General features: G+C 35.1%; 3 protein-coding genes across 7 annotated transcripts; 2 read left to right on the top strand and 1 right to left on the bottom strand.

The window, feature by feature from the left end:
* Nucleotides 1-349: 349 nt before the first annotated feature.
* On the bottom strand, nt 350-1,925 carry LOC121258648 (protein RKD4). The gene is made up of 3 exons (XM_041160193.1): nt 1,870-1,925; nt 1,035-1,536; nt 350-511 (listed from the first exon to the last, which is right to left on the bottom strand). Exons 1-3 carry the CDS (start codon nt 1,923-1,925, stop codon nt 350-352), a joined length of 720 nt encoding a protein of 239 aa, XP_041016127.1.
* A 3,208-nt stretch (nt 1,926-5,133) lies between these two features.
* LOC121258647 lies at nt 5,134-6,274 on the top strand. Its single transcript, XM_041160192.1, has 3 exons — nt 5,134-5,456; nt 5,584-5,619; nt 5,783-6,274. Exons 1-3 carry the CDS (start codon nt 5,316-5,318, stop codon nt 6,272-6,274), a joined length of 669 nt encoding a protein of 222 aa, XP_041016126.1. The 5' UTR covers nt 5,134-5,315.
* Nucleotides 6,275-17,212: 10,938 nt separating this feature from the next.
* LOC121257186 (protein ABIL2-like) lies at nt 17,213-21,942 on the top strand. 5 transcript variants are annotated; one of them, XM_041158117.1, is made up of 10 exons: nt 17,213-17,740; nt 18,464-18,595; nt 18,801-18,883; nt 18,986-19,136; nt 20,360-20,459; nt 20,571-20,663; nt 20,760-20,802; nt 20,886-20,974; nt 21,121-21,281; nt 21,465-21,942. In XM_041158117.1, the coding sequence occupies exons 2-10, from the start codon at nt 18,491-18,493 to the stop codon at nt 21,633-21,635; spliced, it is 996 nt and encodes a 331-aa protein (XP_041014051.1). In that variant the 5' UTR covers nt 17,213-17,740; nt 18,464-18,490; the 3' UTR covers nt 21,636-21,942. The 5 variants fall into 5 exon arrangements, with proteins under 5 accessions (XP_041014051.1, XP_041014048.1, XP_041014047.1 ...); XM_041158114.1 differs by having other exon boundaries at nt 17,218-17,500; XM_041158113.1 differs by having other exon boundaries at nt 17,533-17,735.
* The last annotated feature ends 328 nt before the right edge of the window (nt 21,943-22,270 follow it).

The raw sequence follows: 22,270 nt of genomic DNA, 5'->3' as shown, positions 1-22,270 counted from the left end.
GCGCCCTTTCAAATCCATTAGGTTTAAATTACACGTGCATACAAATTCTTTATTCCAATATCAAATTATTGCCGAATGTGAGAAAAATATATATGTGCGTGTTTAGGGCTTTAGCAACAGAATTTTAATTCCTTTGAATAGAGCATCTATAACTATCCAAAATATTGTATGCAATTAGAAAAGAAATTATAAATATGACAGGTTATAAACCCTATAATATTTAATATTAAATTTCATCGATGTGGGATATTGGTAATTAATGTGCCATATATGATAATCTAGATAATTAACAAACTAGGCGGCCTCTTGTCTCTCTCTACATTTAAATAATGTGCCATGAAATAAGCTCTCACGCGGCCTGAATAGCAAGAGACCTCCTCTTCTTGTAATTGGCTTTGAAACAAGCCTGCCTCAGTTTTCTCGTTCTCTCTGTCAGCTCTGCATCTGGCAGTTTCTCTAGAATTTTCTTGTGCTCCTCCAATGTCTCTACCTCTGTTGTCAAACCCAATTCCTACAATACCCCAAACATCTTCAGACTTTTCAGCAATGGATATATATAAGATGGATTGGAAAAAAAGAGATGATTTGAGCACAAGCAAAAGTACTTCGGAGTACTCAACAATCTTACAATTCACCAAGTGGCAATTTCGTTGCCAAAACAATCACACAGTGATCAGATTCTCTATGCATGCATGCATGGATTTTGACAGTCAAATTATAATTCTCGTAATAGGTAATACGATGCATGCAATTGAATGAAGTAGAGGTCTGCCGACATGATATGATATGATATGATGATCAGGACATGTTGTCCTGCCATAATCACAAACGCGCAACAACCTACGATTTTCTTTACGATTGGACTTGATCAATGCACATCTAATTCAAGAAATCAAGTCATATGATCTACAGCAAAAACAAAAAACAAAAAAAACATTGAATGACAGGATGCTATTCCTTATTGATAGCTCATATAAGACTCATGCCTGTCATCAACTTCATCATGTTAAAACAACAGGCAGGCAGGTATATACCTTAACATTGTTAATGAGGGACGTCAAGCTCTTGAGCTTCCTGTGAGGCCATCGCTTGATATTAAGTTCTCTGCATCTTTTCTTCAATACAGTCAATCCCACATTCATCTTCTTTGCTGCTTTTGTTATTGGTATGTCAAAATGCTTCTGTATTTCATCCAACTCCAGCACAGCCATCTTCTTCCTCCCACTTATTGTCCTCTTTTCCTCTTCAGTGTTGTTTGAGCTATGATATTCACCCTGATGAATTATCGTGGAATATTCACTTAAGTAAGTTGCAAGATTTTCAAACTGACCAATAGAGTCTGTAACAGAGTTTAGAGGACTTTGGTCGACTGCTACATCTTCATAAAACAATGGAAAGTCAGGTTCTGCCGAGAAAAAATCAGGATTCAGAGCTTCGAAGTTTTTTAACTCAGTGATGTCTAGTTGCTTGTTTCCATGTGGGAATGGAAGTGGTTCTAACTCGAAGTAACAATCCAATGGTGGCAATTCTAATATCCTGCAGAAAGAACAACCCAAACATTTCTGATCTTTATATTACTACTTGTCTTACCAGCTGGGCCAGAAACAGCAATACACAAACTTTGTATTTTACTAGCATTTTCCCTTTCTAGTTCTTTAAAAGTCCAAGGAAAAAGTGGTAAAATTAATCGTTTTTCCTGCCTCGAAAACTTTAGTAGCATTCTCTCTATCTTTTTCCCCATAACTTCTAAGCAGCATGCATGTAGCAGACAAAAAAATGTTAAAAGAAAGTGTGTGTGTATATATGTATCAGAGGTTCATATGAAATACAAAAGAATGCATGCGCAACTGCCAGAATTTAGTCGATTACCTATCAGAATATTCTTCTGGGTAGTACCAGTTAAATTCATGTGGGTTGATCTCCATCTTTGGAATATTTTCTAGTACTGGCCGGGCAGAATCCGTTTCACAGGAGAGAGAGAGAGAGAGAGAGAGAATAGAGAATGTAGAATACAGATTGCGGTATAAATTGGGGGATGAGATGATTGAAGTTGGTGCACACGTCTTTGGGGGTTACATTTTTCGGTGGAATCTACTAAATGTGAAATTAATTAGTGAACGATTACCAATCACAGAAATGGCATGGATTCACATCATCATTCATGTTTCATTAATGCTTTGCTATGTTTTTCTTATTGGTTTTACACACATGCATGCACATCATTCCATGTACATTGTTTATATATATATAAAGGCCGCCTGCATGCATGCATCATCCCAAAAATAACTTGTTTTTCCCTTATTTATTTTGGAAAAAAAAAATTAACCAATGTGAGTTGCTAATATACATGCAATATATCCCTCTTGATGATGCTTCCACTTAAGCCATTACTATTTGCAAACGACTAATTATTCTCTTCCTGATTATCATTATCAATTATTTAATGGCACATCAGAAAATATTGAAATACTGATGATAATTAAAAACGAGGTGAATGTCTTTTTTTTTGTCATTTTGTTTTTTAAATTAGGCCTCGTTTGGTTACATAATTCAGATGAGATGAGATGTTTTATTAAAAGTTGAATAAAATATTATTAGAATATAATTTTTTAATACTCTTTTTATTTGAAAATTTAAAAAAATTGAATTGTTTATTATATTTTATATGAGAATTTAAAAAAGTTGTAATAATGAGATGAAATAGTTTTATGTATCCAAACCGGATAGTATCCAACTTTTATGAGAAATATTCTGATCACAAAGAAATTATATAAAAGTAATCTCATAAATATTGTGATTTGATGTATTTATCAAATTATAAAATTATTTTTATTATAAAATAGATATGATGAATCTACGTTAATATATATTTTTGTACAATTTTGTTGCGGCGGTAATTCTCGTGGACTTTTATTTATTTTGGTATCAATTTTGGGTTTGTGCACATATATCAACGCATCAGCACGTACACATGCATGAATGCATGACCAGAACATCAACATTCTGAAACGATTATCGAGGTTAAGAGCATAAAATCGGATAAAAATGTATTAACTATAAATAAATGATTCTAATTAATGTACATAATAAGTTGATCACTTATTCCTGTCTCCATCATTTTTATATTTTAGGTAAATTCCGTTTTAAGGTTTGCTTATAATGTGGTATTTAATGGTACTGTGAGCCGTCATAACCTTCCAATATTGGGCGCCATGCATTTACACGTACTTTAATTTCTCTGCGGCCAGTACTTTTTAATTATAACTTCATGAATATTCTGAAACGATCGAGTAACATCTTTTTCATCACACTTCTTCCTTTATTTCATAATAAATAAGTGAAAAAATTCATAGAAAATAAATTTTGGCTAGGGGTGATACCCACATGATGGTACGGGTGGGATACCCTCTCCCTCATCCCGTCCTGCACTATGCAGGGGTTGGGATTTTTCCCCTCCACCCACCCGGGAGGTAGAGGTGAGAGAAGAAACATCATCCGTCCCACTTCTCGCCTAAGTCAATACATTGTGTTTAAAAAAAAAATTAATCTAAAAATATTTTTTTTAGATCTAAATTATAATATAATTTAAATAATAAAATAAAATTTATAAATATAAAAAGAATTTAAACTTATTAGAGTTAGATTTTGGATTGTCTTTACCTCTTAGACCAATTTTTATATAGGAGGCCAAGATAATATAATAGTTATCCTTAAGTAATATAGGACTTAGTGGGCAGAAGCGGAGTGGGGCAGCAGGGGCCTCGCTCACCCCTAATTTTGGCCCTTAAAATGGATAAAAAATGAATGGTACGTGCACAATCGTGGCTGTCGAATTTAATGATGCAAAATTATAATTTTCTTATAGCTTTTGGTATATGCAAAGTGCCAAAACACATGATGGTTTAAGAGAATAAAATACTTATTCAAAAAAAAAAAAAAAGAGAATAAAATACTTTATCAAATAAATAAAAAAGAGTACAAATTAAAATACATGATTTTTCTCTTAAAAGAATAAGAAAAAGCGTAATAAAAACACTCTGAACCAAATGACATGGAGGAGCTAGCCATAGTACTCCATCACATGGAAATCAAAGAAGCCTAAATCATGTGTTTGTTTGTTTATAATTTTTTATTTTTATAATTTTTTTTTAGAGGTGTGTTTTTTATGACCAAGCTTATGCTTAAGAAACAAGATCATTAATACTAGATACAGTTATGGGTTATGCAAGTACTGTGTTCTTTTTTTGAAAAAGAGTGTGGTCCATTATTAAAGAGTAAAGTTACATACAGTTGTAGAATATGCAAGTATTGCGTAATCATTTTGAAAAAAAGTAGAGTCCACTATTAAAAAATTAACTTTTTTTTATGTGGATCCTGTATTTACTCACTTGTTTCAAAGAGATTACATGACGCTTGCGCACTTATCCACGACTGCAAATATCATTTCTCATCATTAAAAAATTAATTGTATAATGTGGATTTTATATTTACTCACTTTTTTTAAAACAAAAAGTCTATTTGCACCTGGCTGGGAGAACCTTCGCGTACCCGGCATCCACGTGTACAAATAAAACGGTGTGTTTCATATACCAAACCGCAAACACAAGATGCTTGAATAGAGCAAGCTTCCCTTAGAATGTTGTTACCTTCGTCTACCCACTACAAGAAATTAGGCATTTTCCAGTGATTTTAAAATCGTCACAAAAAAATTCGCTGCAAATAGAGGTTATTTCCGACAATTTTAAGTCGCCGCTTAATTTTCGTTGTGAAGTTAGGAAATCACTTAGGAAAAATGTATAATTCACTTTTGCGGCGACATTTATACCTTTTGCGGCGATTTTTATCGTCGCAATAAAATTATTAACTAATTTTCCGTCGATTAAAGAAAATCGCCGTAGTATTTACTATTTGCGGCGAAAATTGTCGCTGTAAAAACACATGCTCCCATTTTAACTTATTAGCGGCGATTCAAAAGCGCCGGAAAAGCTCATTAAATTATATCCCCCGCGTTAAGTTTTCTCATTTCGTTCCCTCCAGCCATCTCTCCCCCTTCCCCCTTTCTCTCCGCAGTCCCTCTTCTCCCTCAACCCTCCGCCGCGCACAGCCCGTCGCCAACGGCCCCAGCAGGCCACTACGACCTCACCTCGACGGCCACCCCCTCCTTCTCACCCCCATCACCAACCCACTTACTCTCTGGTTCCCACTTCCGCCAAAGCGTACGACGCCAAGCCCCTGATCACTCGCATCTCGGCTGTCCATGCTGCCGAGCCCTCGACCAAGCAGTCTACGCTGCCCGTCGCGGCATCGAATTTGAAATGGACGGTGGAGACCTGGAAGTCCAAGACTGCGCTGCAGCTCCCGGAGTACCCGGACCAGAAGGAGCTGGACTCGGTGCTCCAGACCATCGAGGCCTTCCCTCCCATCGTTTTCGCTGGCGAGGCGAGGCACCTGGAGGAGAAGCTAGCCGAGGCGGCCGTGGGCAATGCCTTTCTCTTGCAAGGAAGGGACTGCGCCGAGAGTTTCAAGGAGTTCAGTGCGAATAACATAAGGGACACCTTCAGGGTGCTTCTTCAGATGGGTGCGGTTCTTATGTTTGGTGGTCAAATGCCTATCATTAGGGTCTGTATTGCTTCTCTTGGGTTGTTTGTGTAATAGATGTTGAAATGATCTATATTTGTTTTTTCTCTCGGTGCTAACCACATGAACATATTTATATTTGATGATTTCAATATTTGGATTTTTGAATTATGATTGAGAATCGTGGTGGGTTGATCTGTTTTAGGTTGGGAGAATGGCGGGTCAGTTTGCGAAACCCAGATCGGCTCCATTTGAGGAGAGGGATGGTGTGAAACTGCCGAGTTACAAAGGAGACAACATAAATGGAGATGCTTTTAACGAGAAATCAAGGATTCCGGACCCCCAGAGATTGATAAGGGCTTATTGCCAATCCACGGCGACTCTGAACCTTCTTAGGGCCTTCGCCACTGGAGGATATGCTGCAATGCAGAGGATTAGCGAATGGAATCTTGATTTTGCTGAGCACAGTGAGCCGGGAGATAGGTATGCTTTCTTAAACCTATCTTGGTTACATTTCTCCACACTAAACGTGAGCTTGTCAAGTTTTAGCTTTTGGTACTTGACAATATTCAACGAGCCTGGATCATTGCGTGAAAATTTGAAGCATAGCCTAGAACGTGTGTACCCAAAAAACAGGAGAAAAGATATCATTGTGCTTGTTCATAGTCTGGTGTTTTGTGAGTACCATGCCTATTAGATAGAAACAGGAGAAAAGATATCAATTCAGTACTGAATTGATCATTTTCTTAGTAAATTGGAGGTTACTTAATTTTATTGCCCTCTAGAAGGAAATAGATTGCTATTTTCAAGGGCCTAGAGTGTTTTTCAAAGCTGGAGAATTGAAGGAGATAGGTGCATGCTGGGGGGTTTTGGTTATTTGGGAGATGGAAATAGTGGAGAAAGGTGGGTAGAGATCATGAGAGAATGCACAGCATGCATGCTGGCAAACGATTAATTAATTAAGTTAGGTGTTATATATATATATATATATATATATATGGTAATCTTCTAAATTCATGACCGATTGAGAGACTAAGATATCAAATGGGGCATGCATTTTGCTTTCTCAAATTGTTTTAGATTATAAAACTGTTGGTGGGGAAGTTCTGACGACCACGAGTGTGTTTGTGTGTGTATATATATATATATGATATAATTAATACACGTTAATGGGAGGGCAAACCAAGAAGATTAGGTAGCTCATGATCAAATGACAAGTACTCTGCATAATTTGTTGCAAAATAATTAATTCCTTTTCCCACTAATAATTTATAGAGACAAGTGTAAAGTAGCTAGCTAGGAATTGCATATGAAAGCTGATGAGATGCTATCCAAGCTTGAAAGTAAATTGGTCTCTCCTTTGGATGCCTGCAACTTTATTATTCAGTTCTTCAACTGTGAGTTTCTCGACTTTGTCTTATTGCATTTCCCTCTTATGTTTTCATATGGTACACTGATCTTAGGACCTCAATTTAATATTTGGAAGATCATTCTGGATCATGAATACTGCATGTTACAAAAGAAAAAAAAAAAAAAAAGGTTTTCTTTATTATCTGCTACTCCCATTATGCGCCACTCTGATTCATATATAAGGTTTTTGGTTTTAGTCTCTGATTATGAGTTTTACTTTTTAATGAAGAAGTACCTATTGTTTTCTTCTTGTAATGGCTTCTTCGAAACTGAGGACTTATTATCTGCCATAAATAAAGTGAATAATAACATAGGGCAAAGGGGTCTGACACCAAATCGACTTGGTGCAGTAGCAGAATAATATTTTTAGGGCACCATGACCAGTTCCAGATCACTTAAACAGGCTGCTTTTTAATTATTTTGGTTCCTAGATTTATAGTAGTTTGACTTTGTTATAATTTATTTATTTATCTTCATATTAGTGATTTTGAGGTTTTAAGAGTGTGAATAATGGTTGGATTACAGTGGAAATTAGAGACGCAAGAAGTTGATAGATGTAGGCAATACATCTGGTTTTCTTAAGCATCAAACACGTGTGTTTTGGGCGTCACACCTTGGTGAATATTCCATTGTTTTTAATCTGGAACAAAGCATGGTTAGCTTTAGAAATTTTAGCAAATGCTTAACCCAAAAGCCTTGACTTTAATGCATTTCAGCTAGTTGTGACATACTAAGCTCAGAATTTTCATGTGTTACTCCATATATATATATATATATATATAAGCATGTGTGTTAAGCATCAAACACGTGTGTTAACGGAACATGCCTTTTATTTTTTATAACTGATTGTTTTTCTAATTCACCTTAATTTTTATGAAACTTTCAGGATCCATCCTCTTCAGTAGCATCTGAATGTTTAAATTACACATTCTCATCCCAGTATTGGTTTAAATTCCATCTTAACACATTTCTTTCTCTTGCACCCTAGTGGCATTACCTTCAAAAGGGAATTTCCCGAGGGAGAGGAACTTCCACTCTGTAATTTGCTGTAATTTCTTTTTCTGTTCTGAAGCTACTTCTTTGTGTAATTTTTTTTGATAAGTTACTTTGTGTAATTAGGACCTTGTACAATACAGGTACTTTGTCGTTGTTTAATTAATTAACTTACGGTGCCAAATGCACAATTATTTTGTGGATTCTAACAAGCCCTTAAAATGAATATTGTCAGTATATACAAGCTGAGAATTTGGGTTTTGAGAACTTTTGGTTGAAATTGATTTGAACTTTATAATTCTTTTTGTTATTTGTTTTGCTTGTTGTTTTTATGCTATGTCTACCCATAAATTATGCTTATTACTTTGTTGTGTTGTTCAATGTTTTATTTTTAGCAAGCAGTAAATGAAATATGGTTCCAAGAAGTGGATGTGGAACATGGAAAATTGAGTCTTTTACCTGGAATAGGTGAAATAATGAGGATTAGATAAGTGGTAGGTTCCAATCGTTTTTCACCTAATAAGCGCATCTGAAAATGGTGCCCCCACCCCCAACCCTCCCCTCTCTCCTTTCCCTTTGGCTGCATGTTTCTAATTGACTCAGATGAATTATTTGGGAAAGTAGAAATGAAAAATGTAACTTGATTTCTAGTTTGCGAGTGCCATTCCCTTTTTTAAATGCTAACTTTGTTACAAGTTTATATATGGTGTCTTTAAAACTATATATTTTATATTTTGAAAGAGGGTGAGTTTGTTTTGTTATATGTATTTGCTATGTTCATACAGGAAACTGGCTCAACCTTGAGTTTTTATTTGTTTGATATACAATGGAATTATCAGAGTTAATACCCGGGGTGCGTTTAAATTTTATATTTATGATTAAAGGGAGAAGATAATTTGTGTATCATTCTTATGCTTTTTTTTTTTCATTCTCTTACTTCTCTGTGATCTAAGGAAAGAAAGGGAGGGTTTTTTTTTTTATTTGGATGGGGGGGGGGGGGGGGAACAGGTATTGTGGCAGAGAGACATTGAGCTTTGACTCTTCAGCTATGTTTCTTCATGCATTTGTCAAGTCTACCTGCAATTCACGTGTGTTTTTCATGGAAGCTCTTTCCTCCGCCCTCTTCTGGGCTTATGCTACTGTGCATTAAGATAGGATTTAGGCGGGAGTATTGCTGGGAGAGGTTACCAAATAAAGACATCTATGGGTTCCATGATGCAGCTGTCTATTACATTGCAGTTTCTTGTTAAACGGCACCTAAAATCATCTCTTGCCAATTTAAAAAAATGGGGAATAAAAAGATTATCAATATCGTTAAAGGTGTTTGCTCTTTGTTTAAGTAATTACCCCATATAACTTGAAGATGACACGTGTGTTATATTAACGTTAGGTTTTTTAACAGATCGATATGCTTTGTTCATTTCTTGTTTGTTGTTTTTGTAAGTTTGTCATTTATATTTATTTGTTTGTTGTTTCCTGTTTCAAGTTTGATGTGAGGAACATAGTAAATTTGTGAGTCTGTGTTGAACTTGGTGTGATGATTGGGAGCACCAAATGTTATGTTGTCATGTGTTGGTATAGCTAAAGTTGAAGTTGGTGTCATGAAATTCTAATGAAATTCAGTTTGTTCTTGCAGGCATAGCTGAAGTTGGTGTGATGATTGGAAGCACCACTTTGGTGACACTTGTTATTGGTTTTGTGTCTCTACTTGTGCAAAACCTTACACATTTATTTTGGATGATACTAATTATATATGCATGATTTCTTTCTATAATTCATGATCATCAGTACACATTCATTCTCAGGTTCAAGCTATGCACACAAACAACAATCATGTTTTGCTTTTTCTTGAATTTCTGCTACTGTCAACCTTTTTTAAGTAGTGAGTTTCACCTTCCATTTGAAACTGTTTAGCTCGAATCTCATTATTTTCTCTATTTGAAACTTATAGATGGCAAAGAAGCATAAGGAAATGTATTTGCAAGAAATGGAAGCATCCAAGTAGAAAAAAGATGAAGAAATTGTCAACCTTATAAAGGAAGAGGTAGAGCAGATGAAACATCATAGGCATGAGGCCTTTCAGCTTCTGAAAAGTGAAGAAGAAGGAGAAAACTGAGAATATAATCAAGGTACGTTAACAAAGAATTGTAATTTTTTTTTTTTTTTTTTGTCTTTAAGTACGAAGACTTTTACTGCTGCTAATATAGTTCTCCAATGAGCATAAAACGAAAGAAAATCGATAGAAGGCGCAGCAGCAGAAGTAAGACAAGAAGTCTAACTCTTGATTATATTTAATGAGATTTTCTCCATATATAATGCATTTTTTAGATTTATGCACCTGTTTTGCTCTCACTTGAGTCTTTCAGGTTGCTCTTGATGTTAAAGAAATGCAATCTTTTATTTTTTTTGTCTTAATCTTATATTTTATTGTGACATCAACTTGTTTAGAGTGTAGTTGAACAAAGACCATTAGGTTAAAATATTGTGACTTGAGTAGGTTGAACAAAGATCATTAGTTGAACAAAGTCATGAAGTACCTGACTTGAGTTAAAATATTGTGAACTTGGGTTCTTGATTTTGCTTCCTATAAATCGCTGTGCAAATATATAGGTTAAGTAGACTATATGATTTTTTTATAGTTATCAAACTTTAAAACTCCTCATTTCCAGCATTCTAAAGGAATTCATGAAAATAACTAATAGCATGCTTGCTGTCCAATAAAGGTCATTGAGTTTTCTACATGAAAGATATATGAAGATCGTGGGTTAAGAATGTACAAATGATAGGAATTTACTTAGAAATGGAAGAGAACAAGGAAGTATAAAAAATCGCTGAAATTTCATCGTTAAAATGGCATTTGACAGCTTTTTACTAACTTGTTGGAACCAAATTAAATGAAGAGCTAAAGCTTAAAGATGGCTGGTTTTTGTCCCTTGTTTTCAATAGTTTTTCATACAAACAAATAACTTTGGTTGAGCAAAAGATGCAAAAGCCATTGGCACTCACCCTTTGAACACACTATCAATGGCCGGAAGTTTGATCTTGAGGTGCACATGGTCCATGAGAGTTCCGATGGAAAAGTTGCTGTGGTTGGAATTATGTACAGCCCTGATTCTTTCTTGTGATCATCGGTAAATATATAAAAATCAAAGACTCTCTCTCTCTCTCTCTCTCTCTCTCTCTCTCTCTCTCTCTCCCCCCCTCTAGACTCTCTCTAATTGCTTGTGTTGTGTATGTTTGTGTTGGGATTTATATTGTGAGATTTTGTGCATTATTTCTGTATGCCAAGTTGATGATTGTACCTTTATTGTTGGGCTAGTTTCAATTAGTTTTTGCTCCTGTCATTTAATGAGTTCCTGTGTTCATTTAATTTGTGGATTTTTTTTTTTATTTTGTGAAATATCTTTTCCGGCGATTCAACTTCGCCGGAAATAATTTTTTACACTAAACTTATTATTTTCGGCGACTCTATATCGCAGGAAATAATTTTTACCGACATTTTAGAGTATTTGCGGCGAATATTACAAGTTTTCCCAACGATTTTATTAAGCGGCAATTTATTTTATTTTTCGCAACGACTGCAATTTGCCGGTATAGATCAATCCTAGCGATGTAATGATCGCTGGAACTGAGTTCACAAAATCAATAACTCAATTGCAACGTTTTAAAAATCGTTGGTATTGATGTATACCGGCAAATTTTTATCGCCGCAATTGTTATTTCAAAACCATTTAGTCTATTGCGGCGATTTAAGTAATCGCTGGGAAATGGTATTTCCGGCAATTTTCCATCTTTTAGCGACAATATTAAATCGCTGGAATTGAACTTTCTCAACGATTAACAACTGAATTGTACCTTGCAATTGCGACGATAAATGGTCCTATTTGCGGCGAATTTTATTAGCCGGTAAAGAAAATATTTCCTGGCGTTTCTTGGCTTTCGTTGGAGTAGATCAAAAGTGAGGTTTTAATATCGGCGAACATTCAGCGATTTATAAATCGCTGGGAAAGGTGATAGGCAGCGATTTTATTACTTTTTCCAACGAAAGTGAATCGCTGGGAAATGTGATTCCCCTTGTAGTGACCCATAGAACAGAGCAAGCTTCTCACATTGCAGATTCAGCTAACATACATAAAGCAGACTCATGGTCATGGGGATGGCAAGTGACACCAGTCGATTCGCATGGGGACTCATCAGAAGCTTTCCAGTTACTGAGGACGTTTCTAGCTAGTGTTATTCAAAGTGCTTTTGATTTCCAATAATGTCAGGAATGTAAAAATAGAGTATACTTCCAAGCTTCATTTTGTTGCACAAAAATTTCAAGCTTAAACCAAACATCTTTAGAATTTCCCTAGAAATAAAGCATGCTATTTGACTAGGTTAGAGTTGCCTTTTCCACCCTCACAAAATTGAGGAAAAAAAAAACAAAAAAACAAAACTTTAGGGAAAGTTTTCTTTCATTTCAACGGGCTCCTTGGCAATTTATTATGAACCAAAAACTCCAAAGACAAAGAAAATGAAATGCAATGTGGCTTTACCATCTTGATTGAGAGCAAGAGAGCTAGGGCTCAAAAGGGTATTCGCATAAATCAGAGAGAGGACCCAAACAAAAACACTCATTTCCATCCCTTCTTCCAAAATAGTCTTTCTGGGTACACTTCTCTTGGTATACTATTCGTCTGCAAAAACAAAAGAGAGAGAGAGAGAGAGAGTGGGGAGAAGCTGAACTGCTATGATAACAGTAGTGGGCGGAGTAGTTTCTTCGACTGGAGTGATTTTCGTGTTTCCATCTGCTTTTACTTTTTATTTTATTTTATTAATATATTAGCTGATGTGGCCAGCCAATTCTCCAAGGTACCCCAACCGCGGTTGCCTCTAGCAGTTTTGTTTTTAAAATGAGTGCTCGGCGCTTGCGCACTTTATAACTATAAAAATCATTTTTCCTGCAACAAAACATCGATATTAGAGAAAAGCCTAAAATGGGTTATGAAACCCCTTTGTAATGTCTAGGAAGTCCATATCAACAAAATATAAAGTTGGTCGCTTAATATTCAAAAATGCATGCTAGATCTACACACATCTTACAATATAAATTTACTAATTAACATAATTTTAATATAATTTATTTTACAACAAAAGATACTTTACAATTTGTTTTGGATGTGTTTCGCACACCCGCTCGCCCCGACCTGCAACCAAAAGAAACATGAATATATGCTTGAAGGGTGTAGAAACGCCTCCGATACAAAAGTAAGATGTATTGGTCAATCTTTACAATGGAGAGCAGGGGTTCTGTTAACATACCTGAAGGATGATCGTCGATGATATAGAGTAAGGAGGGGAGTCGGGACCCCTTAAGCCTCGTAACAACCTGACATCCCATTTGAAACCAAGCCCGTACGTTCTTATTTGAACTTCCCTTGCCACATGAATCTCATCTTATCCTTTGCTGGGATATGCCTTAGCTGTTAGGAGTTTGAATGAGACATTTTCCCGCAGGCCGCGGGCGGTGTAAATAATTGCCAGTGTTTGCAGGCCGTTTGAGGTGTTTGGCTAAGGCCCACTTCTCTGGGCTATGAAGCTCTTGTGAAGGGAGATCTAACCCTTCCGCAATCGTAAAAAGAGAAATCATATTGTAAACTTTCTTGTTTTGGTAGATCCAAGCATTTTCAAAGGTGATGAAGTAGAATGAAAAAGTAGCAACCAACCACGAAGATTCCTAAGGATCAGGAGCGGCCACTCGACTAAGCTCGCGCGTCTGCAACTCAAACAGATGAGATAGAATTCACCGCAAATCATTCCCATTCTTCCATGGGACCCATCACTTTCCCCACCAATCACGCCATTCATTATTATTATTGTTTTCAATTAAACTAAAACCAGTTTTTGTCACTATGAAAAGGCCCCCCAACCACCATATATTTCAGCCATTTTGTGGGTTGCCAGAGTAGTAGTAGTAGTGGTAGTCTAATCTAGATTGATTGCCCATGTGGTGGCCGATTTACGAGCGACTGTTGTAAATTATGAAGTAATTTAAAGAGAAATACTATATATATAGTTCTTTATTCATTTTCACACCTCACACTTATATATTTTTCTTAAAGTGTATAAGTATTTTTAAAAAAAAAATACTCCAGCAACAAAGTGATTACACAAAATAAAGTGATTACATAAAAGCAATCACACAAACTGACATGACCTGATGTGATTCGTCATATTATAAAGTTCCTTTTATTATAAAGTAGATTTAACGGATCAGATGAAGCCACATCAATTTGTAGGATTGTTTTTATGTAATTCCTTTATAGATATAGCAGTCCTCTTTTTTGTATAGGGTGTGAGGGTGTTTTTCATATAAAATATAATGTGGAGTGTATGATGGTCAATAGTAATTGATAAGAAGATTTTTTCTAATTTAAATGAAGTCAAACTTAGCCAAAAAATAAATAAATAATAAAGAGTGTACTTATAATTTGCAATTAAGTTTTTTTTAGAAATCAATTTATATAGTTTTTAAGTATGCAAGTCTCATGCACTCTGTTTGAAAAAAGTAGGTAAATGTAGGCTATGTTTAGTTGGTTGAGTGATCTCAAACCAATTATTGATGAGACTCACTACTTTTTTTAATTTTATATAATAAGTTAAACTCATCTCAACCTATTTTATACATTTACACACATATCAAACTTATTCACATTCAAAGAAATTTTAATGGAATCCACAATACTAATATTTACAGATCATTTGAGACCATCTCAATATTCAAATACAACCAAGACAACTATTTTCACTAACTCTTAATACAACCCGCTTTTTAATTGGTAAACTACACTATATTTAACAAAAAGTGGACGAGACTCACACATGTTGAAACTATATCTAACATTACGATAAGTTTTTGATTTCTCAAGCTAGCTAAGTAGATAATAGAGTGGTGAGCATGGAAGGGATGAAGCTGAAAAGAAAAGGAGTGCATGTGGGTTATGATTGGTGTGAGTGTATTGGAATTGGAAACATCTGTTATCAAATTTGCAACGATGGATTCTAGTTGCATCAGTGCTGCTGTTTTTCTCACTTTTGCACCACCAAACTCTCACCTTTTTTTCTTTTTTGAGGTCACTTCGTTTGCCTACTCCTTTGCTTAAACCTCAAACCTATAAAAGTGGACTGAACATGAACTTAATTGATGCCCCCTCAGGCCTCAACCCCAAAAGTAAACACATTTTAATGACCCTACAACTTAAATAAAAATATCACAATATGCAAATATATATATATATATATATATTAGATGCAATTGTCATATAAAGTTGAATCAAAATCACAATCATAAATAGTTTTAAATAATACAAAATAAAAAAAATTAAGGAAACAATATTTGAAGTGATTTGGGTCTAAGATGTATGGCCACAAGTGGTTTGATAAAGGTAAATCATATAATCATTTCAAAAATATATTATATATCTTATAACTTTATCTACATATTTATTTATAGAAAAATAAAAAATATACAATATTTTTCGTAATATATTTCACAATCATATTTTAAAATGAGTGTTATTATTGTAAAATATCATATGAATATATTAATATTTAATTCATTGAAAATTATAAAATATAGTAAGAATTGAATAAAATTGTACAGTTTTCTTTTTGTCTAATTTTGAATTTATTTTTTATTTTATTTACGAGTGAGTTTAGAGGATATATAATTTAAATAATATTTAATTTAAATTTTGCTATTTCAAAAAGGTGAATTTTCGAGTCATCATGATGCTACTCTACTCAAGTGCCATGAAAGTTGGTAGGGCATGTGGATAATAGAGTGGAGAGCAGGGTGGGACTGTCAGTAGTCATGCACAGACTCTGCACAATCATAACTCTTCCCATAGTTAACCAGAACCGATGGATTATGTTCTCTACTAAAATCCAACGGCTATAAGCTACCAATCGGCTTCCCCGGAACAAGTGGAGAAAAGGATTCACATGGGACCCAATAATAAAGCAGAGGTGTTGAAGAACATAAAAGAACTTCAAAGAAAAAAGAACATTAAAATATCGCAATGATCATGTAGTTGTGACCACGTCTAATCGGGCAGCCTTAATTGAACATTAAAATACCTCTATTTTGATAATAAAAAAATAAAAATAAAAAAGTTCCCTCTATATGTGTTCACTTAAGAAAAATCAAACACCATTTTGCATACAATTAGTAATAAATTATTAACGAATAATTTTTTTTATCGACAACTATTCATTATTTTACACTCTACACATTAAAAAAAAAAGTTATCAAGTATAAAATATAAGGATAAATAGTAATTGATGTATAATAAAATACATTATTAATATATATTTATATATAAATAGCTTAGCTTTCATCTTTAAAATAAGAAAATTCTTCTCACTCTATGAAAAAATATAAATTCTATAAAAAACACTTCACATTCAATGAAAAAAACTTATCAAATATAAGATGTGAGAGTAAATTATGACTGATAATGATTGTTTTTTTTTATAATAATAATAATGAGTGAATTGTATCATTCCTCTTAAAATAATGATTGTTTTTTGATATAGTAAGCTTGCAACTAGTAAACATGATTTGGTTTTTTAAAGAGGTCAAAGTACCTTTGTTTTTGTTAAAAAAATTACTGATTGTAACTGAAGAAAACCATAGTTACATCTAACAACACCTTGGAGATACAGCAAAAATCCAAACCCAGGTGGAGAAGGCCTCAAAGACATCATTTGTTTGACTAAAGTTGACTTTTAATATCGTTTCCTCCCTAATTTGAAGGTGTGAAAATTAAATTTTTTTCAAGTTTTTACTCCAAACTTGAAGAAATTTGAGCAATATTACGAAAATTTAGATTGACATTAATAATTATTATAAAATTATTCTGTGTGTATAAGTTTCTCTTGATTAGAATATTTAAATTTAGACAAAAACTTGTGAAAATCTGTCTCCAAATGTGAAACCCTGAAGCTTTAACACCACTAAAGCTAAGATTTTTCCATTAACTAAAAACAAATACAGCTGGGATTTTCAATGATATTGATGAACTCGAGGGATTAATTAATCCATCATCAATTCCCTCCGCTGTATTTGGGAGACCCAATAAATAGACGAGGGCGTTGCAGTTGCAGAACCAAAACCAAACACTATTTTCTTTTGTTCTTTTCGAATGGTAAATAAACAAACAGACAAAACTGTTTCATATGGCGGAAGGAGGCTCAGCTTAAGCCAGTAGAAACAGTGTTGCCAAGTGAAAAATATAACAAGAACCAGGACCCACGCTAATGGCAATGATTAGTAAACCGAGCTTACAACTGAGACCAGTTTTTGCTTCCAAAAGGGGCGACTTTTTGCTCTCTTATTAAAAATCGAAATTCTCCGGATTCCCTGCCTGTACCGACGTGCTCACCTTGATGCGTGTCGGCTGTCCCTCTTCACTTTCGCCTCTCCTCTCTCTGCAAGTCTCTGCCTTTTTTGTTCCACATATCCTGTAGCCTACAGGTGAAATTTAAAGTTGTCGTTTTCCGTGGTTTAGTCAAAATCTTATACCAAACCACGTTGTTCACTTCCAAAAGAGTGGCCTATTTATGTACAGCTATGTTTGTTGGACGCCTTCACTACTTGGGTTTCACTTTGGCCCTCAAAGTTTGAATTTTTGAAGCTGGTTTGTGTTTGTAGTTTTGGACTGGAAGTGGGTTTTGTGTTGTTGTCTGGAACTGAGTTTGGTATAACCAACGTAAGGTTAGTGTCTTCGTTTTCGTTTTCATTTCGTTTATTTCTGTTTGGTTTCCGGGGAAACTATGGGAAAGGGAAAGGGGATAAAGCCAAGAGAGCAGTATCAATCTCTCAGCTCAGTCTAATACATTAACTTTTCGGTTTTGCATAAGAATTTTCTTTTACTTTACCTCAGTTTTCTCAGCAATTAAAAAATGGGTGTCAAATTATTCAACTTTTGATGCTTTTAAGGATTGGTTGCCCTTTTTCTCTATAAATCTTAATACAATGCGACTACTGGTGGAGGTTCAGGCAGAAAGTGCTTCTGTCGATGATAAGGAATTTCAGTGTCTAGTTTATTAGTCAGGTAATAATCCAGTCTGTGCAGAGGTGTGGCAATGGACTACGGGTTTTGTGCTTTTTGATGATCTTCTATAACCCCATATAGAGTTGGAATATTTTATTAAAACAGAGCCATCTGGTATTTTACTGTTGCGAGCTGGACTCTCTCTCTCTCTCTCTCCATCATACTCCGAACCACATTTTCTGGTGTTATCATTGATTTTTTTGTGGTTTTATAGTTCAAATTGTCCGGATTTTGATACATCTCTGATTTTGAGCTCTTAGAAGAGTTAAAGCTTGGTTCTCAGAATTGGGAATGGTTCCTCCTCTGGTGCTTGCTTTGCCCTTTACTTGTAACTGTTAGTTTTTCTTTATTTGTCATGAAATCAGTCATCTTGGTTGTTTCAGGAACTCCGAGTTGCAAATTTCTCTATAATGGGGACGATGACTAAATCTTCTACACTGCCTATCCCTCATGAAGCTTCTAACTTTGATGAGGTTTCAATGCATCAGAGCTTGCTTTTCTCTGATAGTCTCAAGGTACTCCAGCTCCTTTTGCACTTTATTGATTGTCAATCAGGCTTTCGAGTTAAGTCCATCTGGTCAAATATAGGATTTTAGGTGCAACCCTTTTGTTTGTTGGGGAAATTGAATTTGCAGCAGTTTGTAAAGCTTGCCATAAATTTAAACTTAATGAAATCAAGATTGTTGAACTTGTGTTTTATCATATTACGTGGTTATTTAGGATCTGAAAAATCTGAGGACACAGTTGTACTCGGCAGCTGAGTATTTTGAACTATCATACACCAATGATGATCAAAAACAATTGTGAGTTCATACGATTCTCTGCCGGAATTACTAGATGGCCTTTCATTTCTATTTCTTTTCTTTTTACCATCATGAAAGAAACTAACCTTCCTATATGTGCAGAGTGATAGAAACATTAAAAGAGTATGCTATTAAAGCTATTGTGAATACCGTGGACCATTTGGGTTCTGTTACATATAAGGTTAATGATCTTTTGGATGAGAAGGTTGATGAAGTTTCTGGAACAGAGCTCCGTGTGTCTTGCATTGAGCAGGTGAGCATGGATTGTTTTTTTTTTCCTTTTATAAGTAAGATATCTGTAAAAAGACCCCGTATTAACGTTTGTGGTAGGGATTCTCATCAACGACCATTATATTAATTTGCCTTGAGTTTATTCTAGAGTTGAGAGAAAATTGATTTTGCAGGGCTTTGGTAAAAGATAAGTAACATTTTATAAAAGGGTGTTCCTGTAAGTTGGCTCTGTCTTATATTGCCTACTTCAGCTAGTACTTGGTAAAAAGTAAATTCTGGAAAAGAGGTAGTTCCTATTTTAGGAAGGTTCATACTTTGTATTTGGCAAAGAGTCATTTCCCTTGGGAGATTTAGGTTCTTTACATTTCTAAAACAATGGAAAGGAATTATTGGTCAAGTGGCCCTTGCACTAAAGTAAAGCGAAGCGATATATATCACATATAAAATACAGCCTGTCTTCATGGATTGGTTACTTCTATACGATATTATATTGTTATCCTATCATATATTTGGCAATCTGAAACTGAAAGTCCAGCAATCTGGAGATATGAAGACCGATTTATAATGACATTTGATCGAAGGCCAGCACAGACTGGCAAATAAAAATTAGAAAGGGTCATGCTCATACCCTGTTGAGATTGAACATGCATTATAAATTAGAAAGGGTTCTGCTCGTTGTGCTCTTTAAAGATATACCACATAAATGCCTTTCATTTTTTAATTTAAGGCCTTTTCCTGCGTACAATGCCAGCCCAACTCTACTGAATGCGGCCATCAGACCTGTTTGCTAATAATCTAACCGATGGCCTTGGTTAAATATGTCCGCCAAACCTTTTTTGCTTTTGCTCTGAGCCATTAAAATTTGAAGCTGACCCGGACTACATTGAGTTAAGCATATGACCCATTACCGTCTTATTTTGACAATGTGGCCCTGCTGTCGGTTCTCTTGCCAAAACATTGATAGCAACACACATATGTGGGATTTGAGAGGCAGATTATGGATGCTTGTTGCCCAAAAATGTGCCAAGTATAACCTAGTTAGTAGCAATGTTTGTATGCCATTGCTGGACATAACTGACTTCATGATTGCCCTATATTAGCATTATTATTACTGGACATAATGAAACTGACAATTACAACAAACCAAACACTGTTTGTGATACTAGGTAGACTTCTGAGTCTATTGAGAGCAAAAGTTTCACACATTATACTCATTTTCATTTAAACTTTGCTGTGATATGCTAGAGACTAAGGACATGCAAAGAGTATATTGATCATGAGGGCCTTTCTCAACAGTCATTGGTGATAAATACGCCTAAATACCACAAGCGGTACATCTTGCCAGGCAAATATATATCTCTCCACTTTTTATTTTATACCTGTCGAATTTTCCTTTTTAATTCTAGAATCCTGGATGAATGGTTTTTATCCTTACCACTCCTTGAATTCATTTTAGTTGGGGAGACAATGCGTGGTGCCAACCGTACGAAATCAAAGTATCAGGGTTGCAGCCTGGATGATGAAGATGACTGGCATCAATTTAGGAATGGTAGTGTGCTTTATCTCCTGTTTGGTTTAAAACATATATCATTGTGCAGGACTTGTAACATAAACTAATTCTTCCCATCTGATTGATTTCGTGAAGCTGTTCGAGCTACAATTACAGAAACCCCAACATCTACAACCAGGTATGTACTATTGTTATATCTTCTTATGCGTTAAGTTGATAACCATGGTTTGATCATGATAAACTAAGTTATGTTTCATGCAGTAGAGGGCGTTCCCCTTCCCCTTCTCCACGACCATCCCAACGATCTGCAATTTTTTCCTTTACTGCTACCATGCCCAAAAAAGAATTAGGTTTGTATGAATGAAGAATATTGAAATGCGATAAATATAAATCTTGTTGATGTTCTTTATTCAACTTTTTTCCCTAAATAAGATCTTTATTTATATGCATACATGTTCTATTGCTATTCTGCTGATGGTGTTTTCATAAATATCAGAGAAGAGAACAGTTTCACCATATCGGTTTCCACTTTTACGCTCTGGATCTCTTTCAAGAAGGCCAATGACCCCAAATTCAGTGCGGCCGACTACTCCAAACTCTAGTAACTCTAGTACGCCAACCACTCCGAATTCTCCGAATTCTAATGCAAGACGAAGGGTGAGTACATAAATTACCTGCATTAATAGTTAAATTGATTGTAATATGCCATTTTACTCACAGATGTACCTTTCCTTTCAGCTGAGACGACTTTAAAATATACAAGATAAATATATATATATATATATATATTGCCAATTTTATTCTAAGTTGAAAAGCTGAAATTTGTTATACTTGTGGCAGTACCCTTCAGAGCCTCGAAAATCAGCTTCGATGAGGTTACCTGCAGAAAGAGAGAATTGCAAAGACGTTGAACAATACCCTAGTAAAAGTAAACGTCTCCTGAAAGCATTGCTCAGTCGACGCAAGTCAAAGAAAGATGACATGCTATACACATACTTGGACGAATACTGAAAAATAGAATAAAATGCTCTAAGAAAGAAGCCATGGGAGCAGGGTTTCAGACCAGAGACTTTGGTTTCAGTTTTGCCCTTTTGTTTGATACTGGTTTGGTACTTTTTCTCCTTCTGAGTGGTAGATTTATACGGTAAAGTATTTTCTCTTGTTTCTTTCCCTCTTTTCTTTCAATATATTGTATTTTCCTTTTGTAACTCTCAAGCAAAATCCATTGGTCATATGATGTACCATTCTGAGCTACCTTGATCATAATATTATGTAGGACATTTTCTTTCTACTGAATACATATAATGTTGAGCACAAACCATATTGTGTTTGAAGTTTGTATATGACAGATGAACCTTGCTGCATTAAAGACATCCATCAAGATTAGAGACATATTAGACAGGTTAAATTTGCAGTTATCGGTTCTTTCCATAATCACATTACCCCAGTTGCAACAATGCCAAAATCCATTTCATTTTCAGAAAAGAAAAGCCAATTCCCCCCCCTCTTCATATCCATCTAAGATTTGTACCCCAAGAAGGGAACCAGCCTAATTTCCTGGAAGCGGGTTAACAAACCTAAAGAGTACCTTTTCCTTGAATGGAATCTACTGAGACCCTCAAGAAACCTGTCATTTACGATGCAAC

Source organism: Juglans microcarpa x Juglans regia, chromosome 3S (assembly GCF_004785595.1).
Source record: "Juglans microcarpa x Juglans regia isolate MS1-56 chromosome 3S, Jm3101_v1.0, whole genome shotgun sequence".
Lineage (NCBI taxonomy): Eukaryota > Viridiplantae > Streptophyta > Magnoliopsida > Fagales > Juglandaceae > Juglans > Juglans microcarpa x Juglans regia.
This window is presented reverse-complemented; position numbering and strand designations above follow the sequence as displayed.